Raw genomic sequence first — 19680 nt, 5'->3', positions numbered from 1 at the left:
AGCTTACAGATACAGTACATATATGAAAATGCAGATTCTTAATTATTACAGTATACTCCCTGAATTATCCAAAAAATAAATAATAATTAATTAAATAATAAATTAGCTGCATAACTTCTGCCTTAATCTTTTCCTTACAAGACTTTATCATTGTATTACCTGGCCTCATATATTATTCTCTTGTTCATAGATGAAGTCTTATCAGAAAACTTCTTGGATTACAAGAATCGTGGTGTGAATGGATCTCACAGAGGTCAGATAGTCTGGAAGATTGAGGCCAGCTCTTACTTTGTTGAGTGTAAGTAACCTTTCAGCCCATAAGTGTCATATCTAACACATATATCTATTGTTCTGTGACTACTGTAACTACTGGGAAGCATTGGTCCTGTTGCCCTCCCCCCCTCCCACCCCCTGGTAAGGGGGCACTATAAGGTACCAGTGACATCACTGTGACCCTGAAAAATCAAAACATACCTTTCTAGTTCAAACCAGGTTAAATTCCGAGTTGTAGGTATTTTGAAGCAAAGTTCATGGGTATGCTATACAGTATTTAGGGACACTGGTTTCTGATACTTGATCTGTCCCTATTATAAAAGCTGCCTGCATTGACCTCTTCCTGATGTTTTTCACCATTTAATGTACTTACGTGCCACTGCCCACCATCATTCACCGTATAATGTGCTTGAGTACCAGTGCCTACTGCTACTCAGAATATAGTGTTCTTAAATTACAGGATCAACTTCCTTCATCGAATAATATAAGTGTGATTCAAATCTTTTTCTTTAAGCTTATAATGTGCTAGAAATAACATTCATAAAAGCTATCACTTGAGATATTTTTGAAATGTATTTTATTACCCATAGGTCTCACTGTATAATGTGCTTTTGACGCTCTTACTGTATAATACTCTGTAATACTACTGATACCTCATTATTATGGGCTTCAGATGCTCTTGCCAGGGGATTACTTATTGCTCTCGCTGTGTAATGTGCAAGAGATGTTCCTTTTACCCACTGCTCTCTGTGAATAATGTGCCTGTAAGCCATTATCTATTGCTCTCATTAATATAATTAAAAATAAACTGGGCACACTTGTACCTGGGCAATAACCCAAAGCATGTTTGCCCAGCATTAATAAATGAGCCTGAGTGTGCAATATTTGGAGAATGCCAGTACCCACTGTCCACTTGGTTTAATGTGCCGGTATTACTCTACCATTATTCATGCTCTCAATGTATTATAATTATTTGAAATATAAATAACAGGAGGTTATTATTGCATAGGTGACTGGGAATTCAAAAGCCGCTCCATGCACTTTTGCATAGTTCAACTCAACTTGGCTTCTGGTTTCATCCCACCTCCTCTTGTGAATCACACGCAGTGTGCCAGTTGACACTAGGAAATCATGCAGCTATTGCCACCTCCAAGGTGGCAGTAGCTCCAGGGTTGCCACAGCAGCCTGCTTCAGTTGATTTAGTGAAATGCCTTTCGCATTGCTGCACTTACTTAATGTAAAATATTTTACATGTGGCAATATCAGTTCATCCGAATAGAAAGATGCATGTGCTTTTCCTTGGGAAACAAAGTAGCATGAATTGCTAAATTGCACCAATCACTTGTTGGAAATGGAGAAACTAGGGGCCTGTGCATTGCACATGCAGAATAGCCGAACTGGTTCATAAGTTGAACCCTTTATCTGTTTGGCACACAGTTTGATAAGCCAAATAATTTTATGAGGCTATAGGTGTATAGATGATAATATCATTTGGTTAGAAACTGAGGAGTTGGATTAAAAATCAGTGCAAGAATAAGAAGCGTTGTATATGTTTGCCTGCACAGTGATATTTAACCTAAGAGTTTACATGGGCAGTACATTAATAGAAGGGTGTGTATCAACAGATCTTGCTATGCTGTATCATTTAAAAAATGTGCTTTATTCTGGCATAGTTGTTTCAACTTTGTCAGAATAAAGCTTTCATGTTATCTTATACTGCATGTTGGTGGCCTGCTGGCGCACTTCTCTCTATCAATGTAATTTGAATGTCTCCCTCAGCTGCAAACCCTGGCCACCGAAGGGATATGGTGAGTCAGTTTCAAACTGCTGAGAGCAGTCCTGCTTGGTGCCTGGTTTGTGGTATCTGCACCCTGACTACTGTGCTATCTGGGTGTGTAATTGCTCAAGCACTTATGTCCTAAATTAAGTATAGGGTTTAATATTATTTTAGGTTTCAGTTTGGGTAATCGAGGATTTCAATATAACTGTATGGGTTTACATGGGTACATGTACAACAAATGGCTGCCTGTGAGTATATTATGCTACATTAAAGCCTATAGGACCAGTTTCCAAAGGAATCATATCTCCTTTCATGCCAGTTCATTGTGTTTTCCTTAAAATAAGGATCTAATCATTTTGGGAGAAAATCATATGTACAGTGGCTTGTAAAAGTATTCGGCCCCCTTGAACTTTTACACATTTTGTCACATTACAGCCACAAACATGAATCAATTTTATTGGAATTCCACGTGAAAGACCAATACAAAGTGGTGTACACGTGAGAAGTGAAACAAAAATCATACATGATTCCAAACATTTTTTACAAATAAATAACTGCAAAGTGGGGTGTGCGTAATTATTCAGCCCCCTTTGGTCTGAGTGCAGTCAGTTGCCCATAGACATTGCCTGATGAGTGCTAATGACTAAATAGAGTGCACTTGTGTGTAATCTAATGTCAGTACAAATACAGCTGCTCTGTGACGGCCTCAGAGGTTGTCTAAGAGAATATTGGGAGCAACAACACCATGAAGTCCAAAGAACACACCAGACAGGTCAGGGATAAAGTTATTGAGAAATTTAAAGCAGGCTTAGGCTACAAAACGATTTCCAAAGCCTTGAACATCCCACGGAGCACTGTTCAAGCGATCATTCAGAAATGGAAGGAGTATGGCACAAGTGTAAACCTACCAAGACAAGGCCGTCCACCTAAACTCACAGGCCGAACAAGGAGAGCGCTGATCAGAAATGCAGCCAAGAGGCCCATGGTGACTCTGGGGGAGCTGCAGAGATCTACAGCTCAGGTGGGGGAATCTGTCCATAGGACAACTATTAGTCGTGCACTGCACAAAGTTGGCCTTTATGGAAGAGTGGCAAGAAGAAAGCCATTGTTAACAGAAAACCATAAGATGTCCCGTTTGCAGTTTGCCACAAGCCATGTGGGGGACACAGCAAACATGTGGAAGAAGGTGCTCTGGTCAGATGAGACCAAAATGGAACTTTTTGGCCAAAATGCAAAACGCTATGTGTGGCGGAAAACTAACACTGCACATCACTCTGAACACACCATCCCCACTGTCAAATATGGTGGTGGCAGCATCATGCTCTGGGGGGGCTTCTCTTCAGCAGGGACAGGGAAGCTGGTCAGAGTTGATGGGAAGATGGATGGAGCCAAATACAGGGCAATCTTGGAAGAAAACCTCTTGGAGTCTGCAAAAGACTTGAGACTGGGGCGGAGGTTCACCTTCCAGCAGGACAACGACCCTAAACATAAAGCCAGGGCAACAATGGAATGGTTTAAAACAAAACATATCCATGTGTTAGAATGGCCCAGTCAAAGTCCAGATCTAAATCCAATCGAGAATCTGTGGCAAGATCTGAAAACTGCTGTTCACAAACGCTGTCCATCTAATCTGACTGAGCTGGAGCTGTTTTGCAAAGAAGAATGGGCAAGGATTTCAGTCTCTAGATGTGCAAAGCTGGTAGAGACATACCCTAAAAGCCTGGCAGCTGTAATTGCAGCAAAAGGTGGTTCTACAAAGTATTGACTCAGGGGGCTGAATAATTACGCACACTGCACTTTGCAGTTATTTATTTTTAAAAAATGTTTGGAATCATGTATGATTTTCCTTCCACTTCTAACATGTACACCACTTTGTATTGGTCTTTCACGTGGAATTCCAATAAAATTGATTCATGTTTGTGGCTGTAATGTGACAAAATGTGGAAAAGTTCAAGGGGGCCGAATACTTTTGCAAGCCACTGTAGTTGCATGTTGCTTCAAAGCAGAGTGCAGGGGATTTTTAACTGGATAGTTTTGGTAGGTGCCTATCCTAAAATACATGTGCCTAAAGAGCTACATTTTAGTAATCTAAGCTATTTACATTATAGGAAATCTTGCTAATTTAAATATCACAGTTAATCTAGTGTATGGCTCTAAAGTGCCCAATAGGTTGCCTTTCCGAGTATGAGGCATTGCTTTTTATCAGTTTTTAACTTGGACAAATTAGACAAAGAGAATGCATACATCATAAAGATTCATGTCACAATGTCCATTTGTAAGTCCTACTGAGTGTGTGTGTGTTATAATTAGATTATCAGTGACCCAGATTTCCAATGACTAAAACTTTCAGCTTCTAAATGTAAAATTAGGGTACAGAGAAAATATTCTCATGCTTATAATCAGGGCAGGACTAATTTTCTTTGCCGTCTGAATACAAAGCACGGAACAGTCTTTGTTTTGGGAAACCAAGAACTTATTTACAATTAAAAAGGGCCCTGTGAACACTGAAATTATTTAGCTGTTCAGCTAAGTAAAACTCATGTAAAACCTGATGCACACCAATGCTTTCTATTATAGCAGTGATCCCCAACCAGTGACTCGGGGGCAACGTGTTGCTCACCAACCCCTTGGATGTTGCTCTCAGTGCCCCCAAACCCAGTAGTTATTTTTGAATTCCTTGGGGGGCAAGTTTTGGTTGAATAAAAACAAGATTTACTACCAAATAAAACCTCCTGTAAGCTGATAGTTTGCATACTGTACCTACTGTAATAGCTGAGCTCAGCTTTTATTTGGCACCTCCATGAACTTTTATTACACTATTGTTGCAAATCTTTTTACATTTGACTGTGGCTTACAAGTAAGAAAGGTTGGGGACCCCTGTATTATAGTAAGCAGGGACCTTTGTAGTTTGTCATATGAAGCATCAGGTAGAAGTATGAGGGTGCTACAAAAATTATTAAAAAGTTTAAAAGCAGCTTCTTGTTAAAGGAAAACTACACCCCCCGAATTAATACTTAACCAACAGAGAGTTTATATTTAGTTAAGTGACCTTTTAAAAAATCTCACCAAACTGTAATATATCAGTAAATACTGCCCTTCTACATTCTTTCCTTTGAGCCACCATTTAGTGATGGGCTGTGTGCTCCCTCAGAGATCACATGACCAGAAATAATGCAGCTCTGACTGTAACAGGAGGTAATATGGAAGCAAAAGGCAGAACTCTGCCTATTAATTGGCTGATGGGGCCTAGCATGTATGTGTGCCTTGGCTTGCACTGTGAATCTCATGAACCTGGGAGGCGGCCCTTAATTCTTAAAATGGTAATTTTCTATTTAGGATTACCCAATAGCACATACTAATAAAAATTATATTTTTATGAAAATGATTTATTTAGATCAAGCAGGGTTTTACAAATGAGCTTGTTTATGCATTGTTTATGTTTGTATTTTGATAGAGACCTACATTGTTTTGGGGTATAGTTTTCCTTTAAATATGTATGGCGGGGGGCATTCTATCATTATATCATATGCATAATAATAAGTAAGTGGAAGTAAGTATATCAGTAGCGTATTTATATGAGATCTATCTGCTAGCTTACAAGGCTTTCCTAAACCTCTCCCAATTTTTTTTAAATAGACATCACAAGCTCAATCACACATTCAAGATAAGTCATCTTGTTTAAATACGGGGAGATTACCTTGGTAAAAACACTTTAAATAAAACTAGCACGTTTTTGTTGCTAGAAGAAATACTTGTTACAGGTCAGGATGCTGGGTGCACAGAGCACTGGGGACCCCTTGCATTTATTGAGCTGCTGATCCAGAAGAGCCAGGAATAATTATTGTCAGCTTTAAAGGATAATGAAAGCCTTGATTACTGGGGGTGCCAAAATATTAGGCATCCCCCCTGTGATTGCAATCACTTACCTTATACCCCGGACCAGTGCTCCTGTTACCAGAAAAACTACCCCGGCCCGGGGTACCTGCGATCAAGCAATCCTCTTCCTAATCTACTGTCTTTGTGTACCTTGCTCATGTGCAGTAGAGTGAAAAGCCAAACTTAAACAAGAGAGTCGACTTTTTCACTCTACTGCACATGTGCCTGCCCCAGGATTCTAAAGATAGACAAGGAAAGGGAGAGGATTGATCTGTTGCATGAACCCCAAGCCGGTGCAGGTTTCAGCTACCAGGAGCACCGGCCGGGTGGGGGGTGGTGCCTAACTCACCCCCAGTGACTGTAACATTCCTTCTCCTTTAAGAATTCATCCCTGATGTTGCTAGACTACAACTCCCATTAGATCCCAGCCCATGTATCTTATTTAGTATAGTATCTTACAATCTCTTGCATTTTTAATGCCAAAATGATTCTTTTTATAAAGGGTTTTTTTATTTACCTTTTAACAGAGTAGCTACTTGGGGAACAAAATGCTTAATCATATAGTACCATAAATAATCTTTTTTAAAAAAGATTGAGAGACAGTCACACATATAGAAAATAAAATGGAGGCAAAGGATAAGGGTTGCTCCTGCTGAGTTAAAGCACACTGTTTCTACTTCAAGAGAAAAGCCTGAATGTCTAGTGCTGAGAAAAACACATAAATATTTAAACCTCTGTTGCACGCATGCTTTCGCTGGTACTCTGGGGGAAGTCAGTGGATTTAAGTCAAGAAGCCAAGAAGAATATAAATTATGTAGCCTGCAACAAAAATGTCTGCTTTTGTTTCTGAATTATGTTCTGTTTAGAAGAGCTGAATTATTTAATTCAGTTTTAAATATAATCATGGATGCTAATCATATTGCACTGAAAACCTATTTGTATATATTTGTATATATTTTAATATTTACAAATATACATTTATAAAAGCCAGCAAGGAGCAAAGGAATATAATCTATAGTACAAAAAAAACATGATATGAGTTTGATATTTTGGCATGTCATTATACAGAGATAGGATGGTATCTTTGGCAGTCTCTATAAGAGAATTTTGCTGTAATAGGGAGAGAATCATTGTCTCCTAATTTTTTGTTTACATGTCATTGTATGTGACTGGTAGGTTTCTGAACAGGCACTTTTTTTCATACAACAGGACACTGTTCCCTTTCTGAGAACTAAGTAACAGAGTAACAAGTTTTGGAACTACACACCAGCTCTAGACAGTAATCTGCTTAAATTTGACCACATCAATTGTCAGATATGTAGCAAGGTAGTTATGCATTTCAATTTTCTCACACTCTATAAACACTGGAATGGTTAAAATCATGCAATTGTCAGGCCCCTGTCTGACAGTAGCATTAGTGCTTTAGCAGGGACCTGGAAATTAATAAAAATCACTGCCTCCCTCAATTCCCCAGAGCCTGCAAAACAGAGCCCTGTGCTCAGGTAATGGGTGGGGTGGGGGTGACTCAGAAACACTGCAAAGCTTGCAGACAATGACACATTACAGATCTGTGGATTCTAAGTTATTTTAGCTTCTACCTGCTGGAGATTTTCTAACCTTATGGGAAATGCCTTCTGGGCATGGTGCCATTTGGGTGAGACAGGAAAACTCTGCTTCCTGGTAACTGTTATTCTCGTGAATATATGAATACTTGCTACAGGCCAATTATTTTATAAAATGGTATTTCCCATATCAGTTCCGTTCCCACCACTCTGCCCCTTGCTGTTCCAGGATTTCAGCATACAGCTCCTATAAGTGCTTTGAGATGCTTAAATGTAGAGAATCTGGTATAGTTTGATCAATATTGTTAAATGTTCAATCCATTACATATTGGCAGGGGATCACTGCAAAATACTTGCACAGTGATTTACATTGTGCAAATCATTATCATTCCTAGCTGCAGTTGAGTGGTACCCTGATAGCTGCCAGTGACAGCTTTTATTTTATATATGACCCTATTGTTTTTATTATTTAGACTTATTTAAATTCTCTACCCAGTCCTAATTTCAAACAACCTGATACCCATTAAAGCAGATCCAGACAAACATGCATAATGCTCCTCCTAAAATGCTCATTTTTTAATTCACAAAATTCAGTTACTAGAAGCAGGAGAATCTACAGAACAATAGGGATAAAAGCCAATTTAAATGCATATATACTTGTTGGTAAATCTTTTGGAGGTAATATTAAGGGATAGGATAGTGGAACACCTTTCAGATGATAACATTATCATTATGTGCCAGTGTGGTTTTATGCTCAGCAGATTCTGTCAGAGAATTCTAATTGCCTTCTATTAGACCTTCGGGATGCAAAGGATGTGATTTACTTCCACTGTGGAGAATCATTTTAGTAAACCGAGGGACTGGACAGTATATGGCATATATAAATGCAAGGCTAAGCAGGTAAACAGGGGCAATTCTGGGCTCCAGGCTGCCCTGAGACAGCCTTTCGATGCTGCCCCCCTTACCCACCATGCTCAGAAATTTATCACCAGAGCCGGCCAAGGGGTAGCTGAATCGCTAGTGCAGAGAGCAATCACTCAAAGAGGATATTGAAGGAGTAGTATTAAAGGAGTAGTCGCCTATATTTGTGTGATTACCAACCAGGAGAATGTGCACTGAAACCCAGCCTGTAACTATACATATACCATGGCTTCATATGATTGCTACGAGCAGCACTAGGCATGAAAATGTCAGCAGAGTTATGTGCCATATACAACTTGCACACACCTACCCATGATTACCTGTACTAGCACCATGTGCACCTATTTTAGTAAATGGGGCACAAGGTTACAAATTAAGCAGCAATTCAGGGAAGGAATGATGTGGTTCAAAAACTTGGCAAATTGTGATGATTTTTGTTTCATTATAAAATGAGCCCCTGCATTGTTTTGATTTATATTTGCCAAAAAGTGAAAAAACCCATGCTATATTTGAATGTTTAATTATAGAAAATTCTAAAATGTGAGGTCAGTGCATATCTGATCTATGTTGGATAAGAGCATGGATGAATTACATCTCTCTGTGCCCCTAAGTAATAATAGGATTTTTTCATTCTTTAGCAATTGATTGTTCCTGGAGGCAAAGAAACTGATGATCTAGTTGCAGTTGGCAAAGTAATGACCTTGGCAAGGCCAGGCTGTAGGAACTTCACTGGTTCCTCTGCTGTTACACCTTAAATAATCTAGTCAACTTCACATTTGGGGCTTATTTATCATACAAAGGATTAATACTGAAAATCTCTGTGTAAAATAAACAACAAATTTATCAAGGTGTGTGTTTTATTTTACGCCATCTGGCTGCAGCTTTGGCACCACTATTTTAAACCAATTTAGACCTTGTACAATCCAATATTGAATAGGAAAAATTCAAGAATCAAGGAAGTTCCGCCAAAAATTACTCTGGAAAAAAAAAGATTAAAAAAACACAATGGATGTATGCCATATTTTCCTAAAGCATTTTCAAGCAGCTGCTTACTTTTACGCTGGGTTTTTACACAATGGTATGTGGTCATTGAAAGTCAAAAGGCAAAATGATAAATACATTTTTTCCCCCAAAGTAATGCCTGGTGATGAGTGTATTTGGTTGCTGTATTTTTACACAGTGTGATAAATTGGCCCCTTGATGTTAACTTTTTAATTGTTTGTGTTTATAACCCTTTCCATCTTTTTGGAGACAACTTACAATAAAAAAAAAAAGAACACACATTTAGAATTGACAGCGCTGGCACTTTCACACTTCAGAGTCAGTTGTAGAGTCTACAGTCCATGGTACTATAAAAGGTTAATCATTTGCCTTTCTATTCTGCCTTTCTTCACCCTGGAATATAAATTGATCTCTGGTTGTTAGTAAGCTATTTTTAGTAGTTATCTTTCCATGCAGGTCCTTTTCTATTCATTGTGTCCTTTATGGAGCTGCCTGGTCACTGATCCAACATCCAACAGAATAAATATATAAAATGAAATAACATAAAATAAAACAGCAGTTCAATTGTTGATTGTCATAGAATATCACTGTCTATAGGTTCACATACTGTATATGAAATAAAAAAAAATCTAATTGAACTAAAAAGGACATTTTTTTACTTTAATGCATTGCTTTTTTCCCATTATTACCATTGCTTTTTTTCTTGCTCAGTCTTTTATTGGTATAACCAACATAGGTTTTCTTCTTATTTGCTTTGACTGTAAAAGAGATTCTGACACTTTATAAGGCCTGTAATTCAAATACAAAATGGTTGGAGGTAAAGATTCTTCAGTACAGGTATAGGATCCATTCTCCGGAAACCCATTATCCGGAAATTTCCGAATTACGGAAAGGCCATCTCACATAGACTCCATTATAACCAGATAATTCTAATTAATGAAAATGATTTTTTTCCCCTTGTAATAATAAAACAGTACCTTGTACTTGATCCCAACTAAGATATAATCAATCCTTATTTAAGGCAAAACACTCCTATTGGGTTTATTCCATATTTAAGTGACTTGACATATGGAGATCCAAATTATGGAAAGATCCCTTATCCGAAAAACACCAGGTCCCAAGCATTCTGGATAACAGGTCCCATACCTGTATAGTATTTGATAAATGATCTATATCTAGCCATATATGGCTTCAGATCAGTTTAACTAGGACACTACTATTGTTTGCTGTACAACATTTTTAGCATTTTTTATAATTCATAAAATTCAGGTTTTGTTTTTCTTTTCCTTTTTTCTTAAATTGGTTGCCTTTAAAATGCAAAGCTATTTGAAGGGCTAATATCCTCAAAAATTAAAAATGACTGAAAACTCAAATGCACAAGAAACTAATGAAAGGGTCATTTAGAAACACAGCCACTTGTGCAGGCCTCTAAAAATGACACAGTGCAGAGCAGATACTGAGATAATTTGTTAATGTACTTGCTCCCAAACACGTACCTGCACTTCCACATAACTGTCAATGCATCCTCCCCGCCCCTACTGACAAATGGCTTGCAATTGAGTGGGTTAGTAGAAAGAGACCGCACACGCTGGGACTTAATATACAGAAAAAAGTTTTATTACAAAAAATCCAATGTTTCTCAGGAACAAACAATATATATGCGCTATATCAAAATACGATGCACAGAGAATCAAAGATATTTTCTGGGTGCAGGATTATCATCACGTCATAGTTAAGCACAAAAAACACACTCTCAGGGCTTATTTAAAGCAAAAAAATGAGGTTTATTCAACGTCCTTCCCTACCTCATCCCCTGGTCAACAATTGGATACACTCCAGGAAGGTATAATAGGTTTATATACCCCCTATGGGAAGGAAGGACGTGTAAAAAACCCATAGGATAACATCTTATCCATCAATACAGAATTGCACCCTTTATCGCCCCTTATGGGAAACCAAACTGCTGTAAAAAGTTCTGTAGCTCCTTACCTGCACAACCGTCAATGCTTCTCGCGTAAAATCCCGTGAAAGCTCATTTGCTCCTGTGTCCCTATCGGCCAACCATTGCTCCGGTGATCAACCACCACCCTATCAGCCACTCCGACCTAGACCCCATAGCACCTATTAACCACCTCTGTGGTCCCCAGTCTGTTGCCAGGTTTATAAATAGTTACATCAAGAAAATGGATCTTGCAATAGTCATGTCATGGTGAGTTTAATAGGAGTCCAGACTGTTTAAAGTCTGTAATAAGGATACTAGCCCATCCACAGTCCCCTCCCACAGTAACAATAAGTCGTCTATATAGCGTTTATAGAAACAAATTTTCCCCCCCCCCCATGGGCAATAAAAAATTTGTCTCATACTGTTCCATAGAAATGTTGGCAAAGGAGGGAGCAACATTTGAGCCCATGTCAGTACCTGCTGTTTGTAGGAAGAATGTATCCTTAAACAGGAAATAATTATAAGACAAAATCAAGTCCAAAAGTGTCACCAGAAATTCAACAGTGAGCTGATCCTTATGATATTTTTGTAGTGTTTCCCTGCAGCCCCACCCCCACATTATAAGGAATGACCTGTAGAGACTAGAGACATCCATTGTTACTAAAAGACAATTGGGGGGAATGTTTAGATCCCTAGTAAGGTCAAAAGATGGGAAGTGTCTATAAGATATGAATGCATATCTGTATGATAGGTTGTAGAAAGTAGTCTACAAATTTGGCAACTGGTTGAAAAAGATAACCTACTGCCGAGATAATAGGGTGACCAGGAGGTGCTATAAGAGATTTGTGAATTATATATACATATATATATATGTGATAAAAGCCATGTTTCATCAGTTTGCTGTAGTGTGTGTGTGTGTGTGTGTTAGTGACCTGTTTCCTACAGTATGATAATTAATCCAACAATTTCTTTTTTTTCAGCTGAAACAAAGATTTGTTTCAAATACTACCATGGCGTAAGTGGAGCTCTACGTGCTACAACTCCCAGCATCACTGTGAAAAATCCAACTGCCCCTGTAAGTCATTTTTCCAGTATTTGACTTAGCACAAACCAGCCAGCTACTTTACATAATTACTTGGATGGGTGGATAGATAGGTAGATAGATGGTAGATACAGTGGAGGAAATAATTATTTGACCCCTCACTGATTTTGTAAGTTTGTCCAATGACAAAGAAATGAAAAGTCTCAGAACAGTATCATTTCAATGGTAGGTTTATTTTAACAGTGGCAGATAGCACATCAAAAGGAAAATCGAAAAAATAACTTTAAATAAAAGATAGCAACTGATTTGCATTTCATTGAGTGAAATAAGTTTTTGAACCCCTACCAACCATTAAGAGTTCTGGCTCCCACAGAGTGGTTAGACACTTCTACTCAATTAGTCAACCTCATTAAGGACACCTGTCTTAACTAGTCACCTGTATAAAAGACACCTGTCCACAGAATCAATCAATCAAGCAGACTCCAAACTCTCCAACATGGGAAAGACCAAAGAGCTGTCCAAGGATGTCAGAGACAAAATTGTAGACCTGCACAAGGCTGAAATGGGCTACAAAACCATTAGCAAGAAGCTGGGAGAGAAGGTGACAACTGTTGGTGCGATTGTTCGAAAATGGAAGGAGCACAAAATGACCATCAATCGACCTCGCTCTGGGGCTCCACGCAAGATCTCACCTCTTGGGGTGTCAATGATTCTAAGAAAGGTGAAAAAGCATCCTAGAACTACACGGGAGGAGTTAGTTAATGACCTCAAATTAGCAGGGACCACAGTCACCAAGAAAACACATTACACATTAAAATCCTGCAGGGCTCGCAAGGTCCCCCTGCTCAAGAAGGCACATGTGCAGGCCCGTCTGAAGTTTGCCAATGAACACCTGAATGATTCTGTGAGTGACTGGGAGAAGGTGCTGTGGTCTGATGAGACCAAAATAGAGCTCTTTGGCATTAACTCAACTCGCTGTGTTTGGAGGAAGAAAAATGCTGCCTATGACCCCCAAAACACCGTCCCCACCGTCAAGCATGGGGGTGGAAACATTTTGCTTTGGGGGTGTTTTTCTGCTAAGGGCACAGGACAACTTATTCGCATTAACGGGAAAATGGACGGAGCCATGTATTGTGAAATCCTGAACGACAACCTCCTTCCCTCTGCCAGGAAACTGAAAATGGGTCGTGGATGGGTGTTCCAGCACGACAATGACCCAAAACATACAGCAAAGGCAACAAAGGAGTGGCTCAAGAAGAAGCACATTAAGGTCATGGAGTGGCCTAGTCAGTCTCCGGACCTTAATCCAATAGAAAACCTATGGAGGGAGCTCAAGCTCAGAGTTGCACAGAGACAGCCTCGAAACCTTAGGGATTTAGAGATGATCAACATTCCTCCTAAAATGTGCGCAAACTTGGTCATCAATTACAAGAAACGTTTGACCTCTGTGCTTGCAAACAAGGGTTTTTCCACTAAGTATTAAGTCTTTTTTTGTTAGAGGGTTCAAAAACTTATTTCACTCAATGAAATGCAAATCAGTTGCTATCTTTTATTTAAAGTTATTTTTTCGATTTTCCTTTTGATGTGCTATCTGCCACTGTTAAAATAAACCTACCATTGAAATGATACTGTTCTGAGACTTTTCATTTCTTTGTCATTGGACAAACTTACAAAATCAGTGAGGGGTCAAATAATTATTTCCTCCACTGTAGATAGACACCAAAAACTGTGGTTGTAATAGAAAACAGTTATAAACAGCACAGAAACATCTGAAGCAGAACTTTCTGCATAAATAGAGGCTGATGATGAAATATAGGGGCAGATTTAGCAAAATGTGAGATTAGAGCTCATTACAGAAAAATTCACCCATCATTTAATTTATGATAAAAATGCAAATTTGTGTATGACGGGATAAGAAAAAAGGGCATATAATCATGATTTCTTCATATACCTTCCCTTTATAATTAATTAGAGTCTCTGTGATTATAGCAACTATGGCACAAATAACAGAAGTCTTTCAGTGCTTTCAGAAGAGATGATGCCCATGGTTACAAATGCAATCTGCTATATAACTATGATTTCATTGACATTTGACCCCCTATATGAAAGAAATGGCACAAGATTGGGTTCTCTGCACTGTAGAGTGATCCTCTGGCCTACAGAGCATACAATTTATATTTACTCTCTATGGGGTGTTTTTTTCATTAAGCTTTACCCTTTGTAATTACTGCCAGCAGAGGCATGCTGACAACATGAATGCTATTTTATGCAGAAACATTTGGTTGGCCTGAACATTGCCTTAATTATTATTTCGTGTTCTTACATAGCCTCATATTATATAGCATTTTGAAAATATTATTTCTGGACTTTTGTGAGCAGTAGCACTAGATGAATGACAGGCTGAGCCTAAATATATTACTGGACTCTCGTCCTAAGCCTAATGTTGGCTCTCAAGGCTATTTAAGAACAAGTTGCTCATTTTTATCGATGCCTTATGGTTTGAGTCAAGCACATTTTGCATAATTGGCATGACTTCATCTCCCCTGTTTGGCCTTGTGGATAATATGCCAAGGGACTGCTGTCTCAGCTGGTACTCTACTCAAACAGGGCATTATTTGCAAAGTGAAGCCATTTTATTGCCATTAATGCCTTTTGGGGATTTGTTACCCAGAAGGACTTATGGGTCCTGCTTCCTTGTTAAAACATGTCAGGGGCATTTACTGCTTTTAAAGCCTCCCTAATTATACTGAGACTTTTTAGTGTTATTTTATGTTCTGTAATTGTACTGTAGATTGTGTTTCAAAAAGAGAAATGTTTGGTTTTAGACACAAAATCAGCCATGAGATGTCTGGAAAAATTTATTTTATGGAAAAAAAAAATGGCTGAACAAGCTGATCAGTATAACAATACAATATATGCAGAACACATCAATACAGACCCAGGCCAAATCTATGGGGTGCTATAGGCATGGCTATACCTCTGATCACCCACCCTCCACAGTGAGTTGATGTGAGAGAGCTTCAGCGGTGATAAGATGCACAATTGTCACACATTGTGACACTAGAGGTAGATGAGCCGAACTAGGGGTAGGAAGAAAGTTGAGGTACGTGCTTAGCACCCCCACCTCTGCTGAACCTAGACACTTGCCTCTTCTTTCTACCTTTAGTTCCAGCCCTGCACCAATATCATCTTCTGTAAAAAGTTACAAACTACAAATAACAGAAATCAACTAAAAAGGGAAGTTTGAGAACAAACATCATGTTGGGTTGAAAAACGTGAAGTCACTGAATGAGGGGGGGTTGGACCGTACCATATTGTTGGGGGGGTTGGACCATACCATTTTGTTGGGGGGGGGGGGGTTGGACCGTACCATTTTGTTTGAGGGTGGGTTGGACCGTACCACTTTAGGGGGACGGGGGGGTGATAATGATACAGTTTCATGACCCCCTGTAACTAAAGATCGGACCGTACCATTTACTTTACTTTCCCCTTCAGACTCACCCTGGTATCAAACCAATAAAATTCTATAGGTGAAATATGATTGGCTGTTGGTGGCTCTGCTCACTTTTCAAAACTAAAACTGCAGTCCCCTATTGACCAACTGTGAAAAGTTTGGGGACCCTGGGTTTAATACTGTAAGAATGGCAGCAGGTTGAATTTCCCCATTGAAAGTCAATAGGTAAAATCTGATTGGCTGTTGGTTGCCCCACCTACTTTTTCTAACCTTGAATCGCAGTTACCTGGTGCCTAACTCTGCAAAGTTTGGGGACCCTGGTATTATTACTGTGAGAATGGCAGCAGGTTAAATCTGATTGGCTGTTCACAGCTCCGCCTAATTTTGGGCATCCAACAATCATCATATTTTCATTCAAGCTGACCCCATGACTATGTGATTCAAGTTTGGTGAGTGAAGCCTCAAAGCTGTAAGATTGGCAGCAGTTTCAATTTCCCCATAAAAGTCAAGGGGTGAAATTTTATTGGCTCTTGTTGGCCCCTCCCACTTTGGGGTCATCCAGCAAAAGTCGCTGTTTCATTCTTGGTGACCCCATTATTATGTTATTCAAGTTTGGGGGGTGTAGCCTCAAAGTTGTAAGCGTGGCAGCAGTTTGAAAATCTTCCCTGTCAAAGTCAAGTGGAAAATTGGGGTGTTCGGAGCGACGCCACAAAAAGTCTGGGGGGGGGGGGGATCGCATAGAAAAGCACAAGCAACCTGCTCCACTATAGGGCAAAGAAGTGTGGGAAATTGTGGGGTGTTGTACCCCTAAAACTGTAGGAGGAGTAGTGTTTAGAAAATGGGGGGTGCTAAGAATAATAATAATAAGAAAAAGCGGAAGAATAAGCCGAAGTCAAAGAACAGTATGTTGGGGTTTTCAACCCAACACAATAAAAGTAAGTACATTGGCAGTGCTTCTAATCTTGAAATCATAGTAAAACAGCGGATGCCAAACCTTTTACCTAACAGCGGTGATTTTCAAAATAAGAACATACAGTAGTAGCAAATGGCCATCAGTCTAAGGATAGAAATAGTGGCAGGGCCATACTGCTTGATCCACGTTTTTGAGGACAGATTTCAGTGCATCTTACATACCATCTATAGCATCATACATTCAACTTAAATAAGAGGGAGAGCTGCTGCTTCTTCATTTTGCTCTGAATGTGACACCTTTCCGTGGTGTCTGAGGTCACTACTTTCCTTCCCACAGTGGATCTTGGGCAGGGAAAAGGCTTTTATGCATTTTGTGCCCTTGCGCTTTAACATACTCTTCTGGCCAGGAAACAAAGTGTTTTTTTAGGTAAAGTATGTGTTTTATTGATCATGATGGTATTTGTAGTAAATATACAGAATGCTAATTTTCTGATACTGAACTGTCTATTTTGTAGAAATAAAGATTAAAGGTACACATGCCATTGAATATTACACAGAGAAAACTACACAAATAAAATAAAAAATATAGTCTTCCTATATAAATTGGTTTTATTATAAATCAAATGTATGATGCTATAGCTCGTATGTAAGATGTCACATTGCCACATAGCGCTGTATAAAGGCATTATAAAGTTCAGTGTTTTTGGCTACTTCTTTTTTTACACTGGTTTAGTGATGTGCAGATCAAAAAACTTGACCCTAACCCACACCTAACCATAATGCACAAAATGTTGCCATTGAAGAAGCCGCACCTAACACCTTCCCATATCTTCCCCCTCTGTAAATTACTTATGTTCGCTGCTCTGGTTCCAAGAGAGGGAATCTTTAGGAGCAGATGAGGAGAGTACTTCCCCAGTCTGACGCACACCAATCCAGAACCCATAATGGTGGCCCAAATTTCAGCCCTAACCCACCTGATGCGCAGGTCTCAGGTTTTGGGTAAACCTGCACACTACTCCTTTGTACACTTCTTTAACTCTGTTTACTATGTTATTATTCCTGAAATTTTCCAATTGTCTTGAATGGCCATAATTTACCGGCATAAACTTAACACAAACTTAACACAGCCTTACACAGCTTTATAAATAAGCCCCACGGAGTGACTATTGGATAATTTTGTATGGAATACTGCAAGCACATACTTAAGGATTGCGAGAATGGGTGCAACTTAAATTGCTTATTTTTTTCCAGGAGCTCTACTCTTTATCTTTTATTCTGGGTTCCCTTAGCCATATCTTTAGGATTATCCTTTTTATACATCCCTTTTAAAATCAGTTTCTGTAGATGTATTTCTGTCACTTTAATTGCCCCATTTTGAACAAATCATTATTATGCATCCCTGCTGCATTACCACAGCCCATCTGGTCTTTCATGTGTGGGGGTATGGGAGTCTGTGGAGATGAAGAAAGTTCAGCTGAGATCATATTGCGACAATCACCACACATGATTGCCGTGCGTTGGAAATGCACAGTGTCATTCAGACATGGTTGCCTATGGATATGTTAGGCAGCTGTCAAAAGAATCACTGAGGCTGCTGAGCTTCACAATCATTGTTACAGGCAGGCTGCTATTCATCTCTCAGATAAAGCACCAGGTTTTTCTTTAGCTCCATTTGCACTTTCAGAAAATTCTGCAACAGAACCGGATGCTAGTCATTGTCACAAAACATAAAACCACCTGAGCTCTCAGACTGCCTCTTCTTCACCTTATTGAACATTTATTGTTAGAACGTGAATGAACAGCTTAAAAGTAACACTAATCTAATTCAGTCCACAATCCAACAGTTCACTATGAGTGAAGATTGTGCCACCGGCCATTTCATCTGCTTTTATTAGTGTATAAATAAATGCTGTCTGATGGGTTGCAAAATGACTTCTTCTGTAATTGTTCACATTTATTTTCATATAGTTGTAAAATTGTTCCCGAACAATATCACATTGCCCTGGTTTGACTCTATTAATAAATATTTACAAGCGTATATGCTGAACTACATTAGGGACCAAAATATCCTCAAAGCAAAGGCCTAGTCATTTTATCATCGGCTTCTGCTTTTAGCTTCTCCAGAACAGCAATTTTTAGATTGCTGGAAATCACAACAGAATATAATAGGTACCCAATGAGTTGTGTCAGCACTGACATCATTATGTAAATGTTTTTATGCTGTATAAAAATATTGTATAACCTACATATGCCTAATTACCAGTTAATAGCCCACAGTTGGCTACTGGGCAAAACGAGAAAGAGCAATTTCTATCACTTTCTCCAGTCCCTGGGCATAATTTTCCCTTTAAAGGGATACTGACACCATTTTTTTTAATGTAAAATTGTCTTTGAATGCACTTTATAAAGATGCCTTAAAGTTTTGCTTGCTGCTTTGTACCTATCTGATTCCTTTATGAGGGGCTGCCATATTTTTGCACCAGGAGTTCATATTAGCATCAGATGCTATGACAGGCTGAGAAGGGACAGTCAAGTTTAGGAACTTCAAGTAACAATTACTTACAAAAAAAAATGATCAACATAACCTATAGGTAACTTTAACTTTTTATGCACATTCATATTTTGAAGAGAAGTTTTTTAGTGTCACTATCACTTTATGAGACTGGCTTCATTATGTTGCACAGGCTTCTTAACCTTAGGCCCCCAGATGTTAAGGAATTAGAACTCCCAGAATGCCTTGAGGCATAATTATATTTTAAAGGATGCTGAGTATTGTGTGTGTGTAGCTGCACTCACTGAACAATACCCCACACCCCTATCTCAGCATTCCTTACAGTACCGCACACCAGGCTGGTGCAGTACAACATTTCTATAAAATGGATTTCAGATGTAAAAGTGGCTTGGTCTCAGGTAGTG

The 19680-nt window shown here is 39.0% G+C and overlaps 1 protein-coding gene across 3 annotated transcripts in view; it reads left to right on the top strand.

Moving 5' to 3' along the window:
* hecw1 (HECT, C2 and WW domain containing E3 ubiquitin protein ligase 1) overlaps positions 1-19680 on the top strand; it is a 129975-nt gene that overhangs the window by 61744 nt on the left and 48551 nt on the right. For all 3 annotated transcript variants that reach the window (XM_018094564.2, XM_018094565.2, NM_001130278.1), the window contains 2 exons: positions 191-298; positions 12337-12431. In XM_018094564.2, coding sequence (XP_017950053.1) covers positions 191-298; positions 12337-12431 — 203 coding nt within the window. The remainder of the gene's footprint in view (positions 1-190; positions 299-12336; positions 12432-19680) is intronic.

This window comes from Xenopus tropicalis, chromosome 6 (assembly GCF_000004195.4).
Source record: "Xenopus tropicalis strain Nigerian chromosome 6, UCB_Xtro_10.0, whole genome shotgun sequence".
NCBI lineage: Eukaryota > Metazoa > Chordata > Amphibia > Anura > Pipidae > Xenopus > Xenopus tropicalis.
This window is presented reverse-complemented; position numbering and strand designations above follow the sequence as displayed.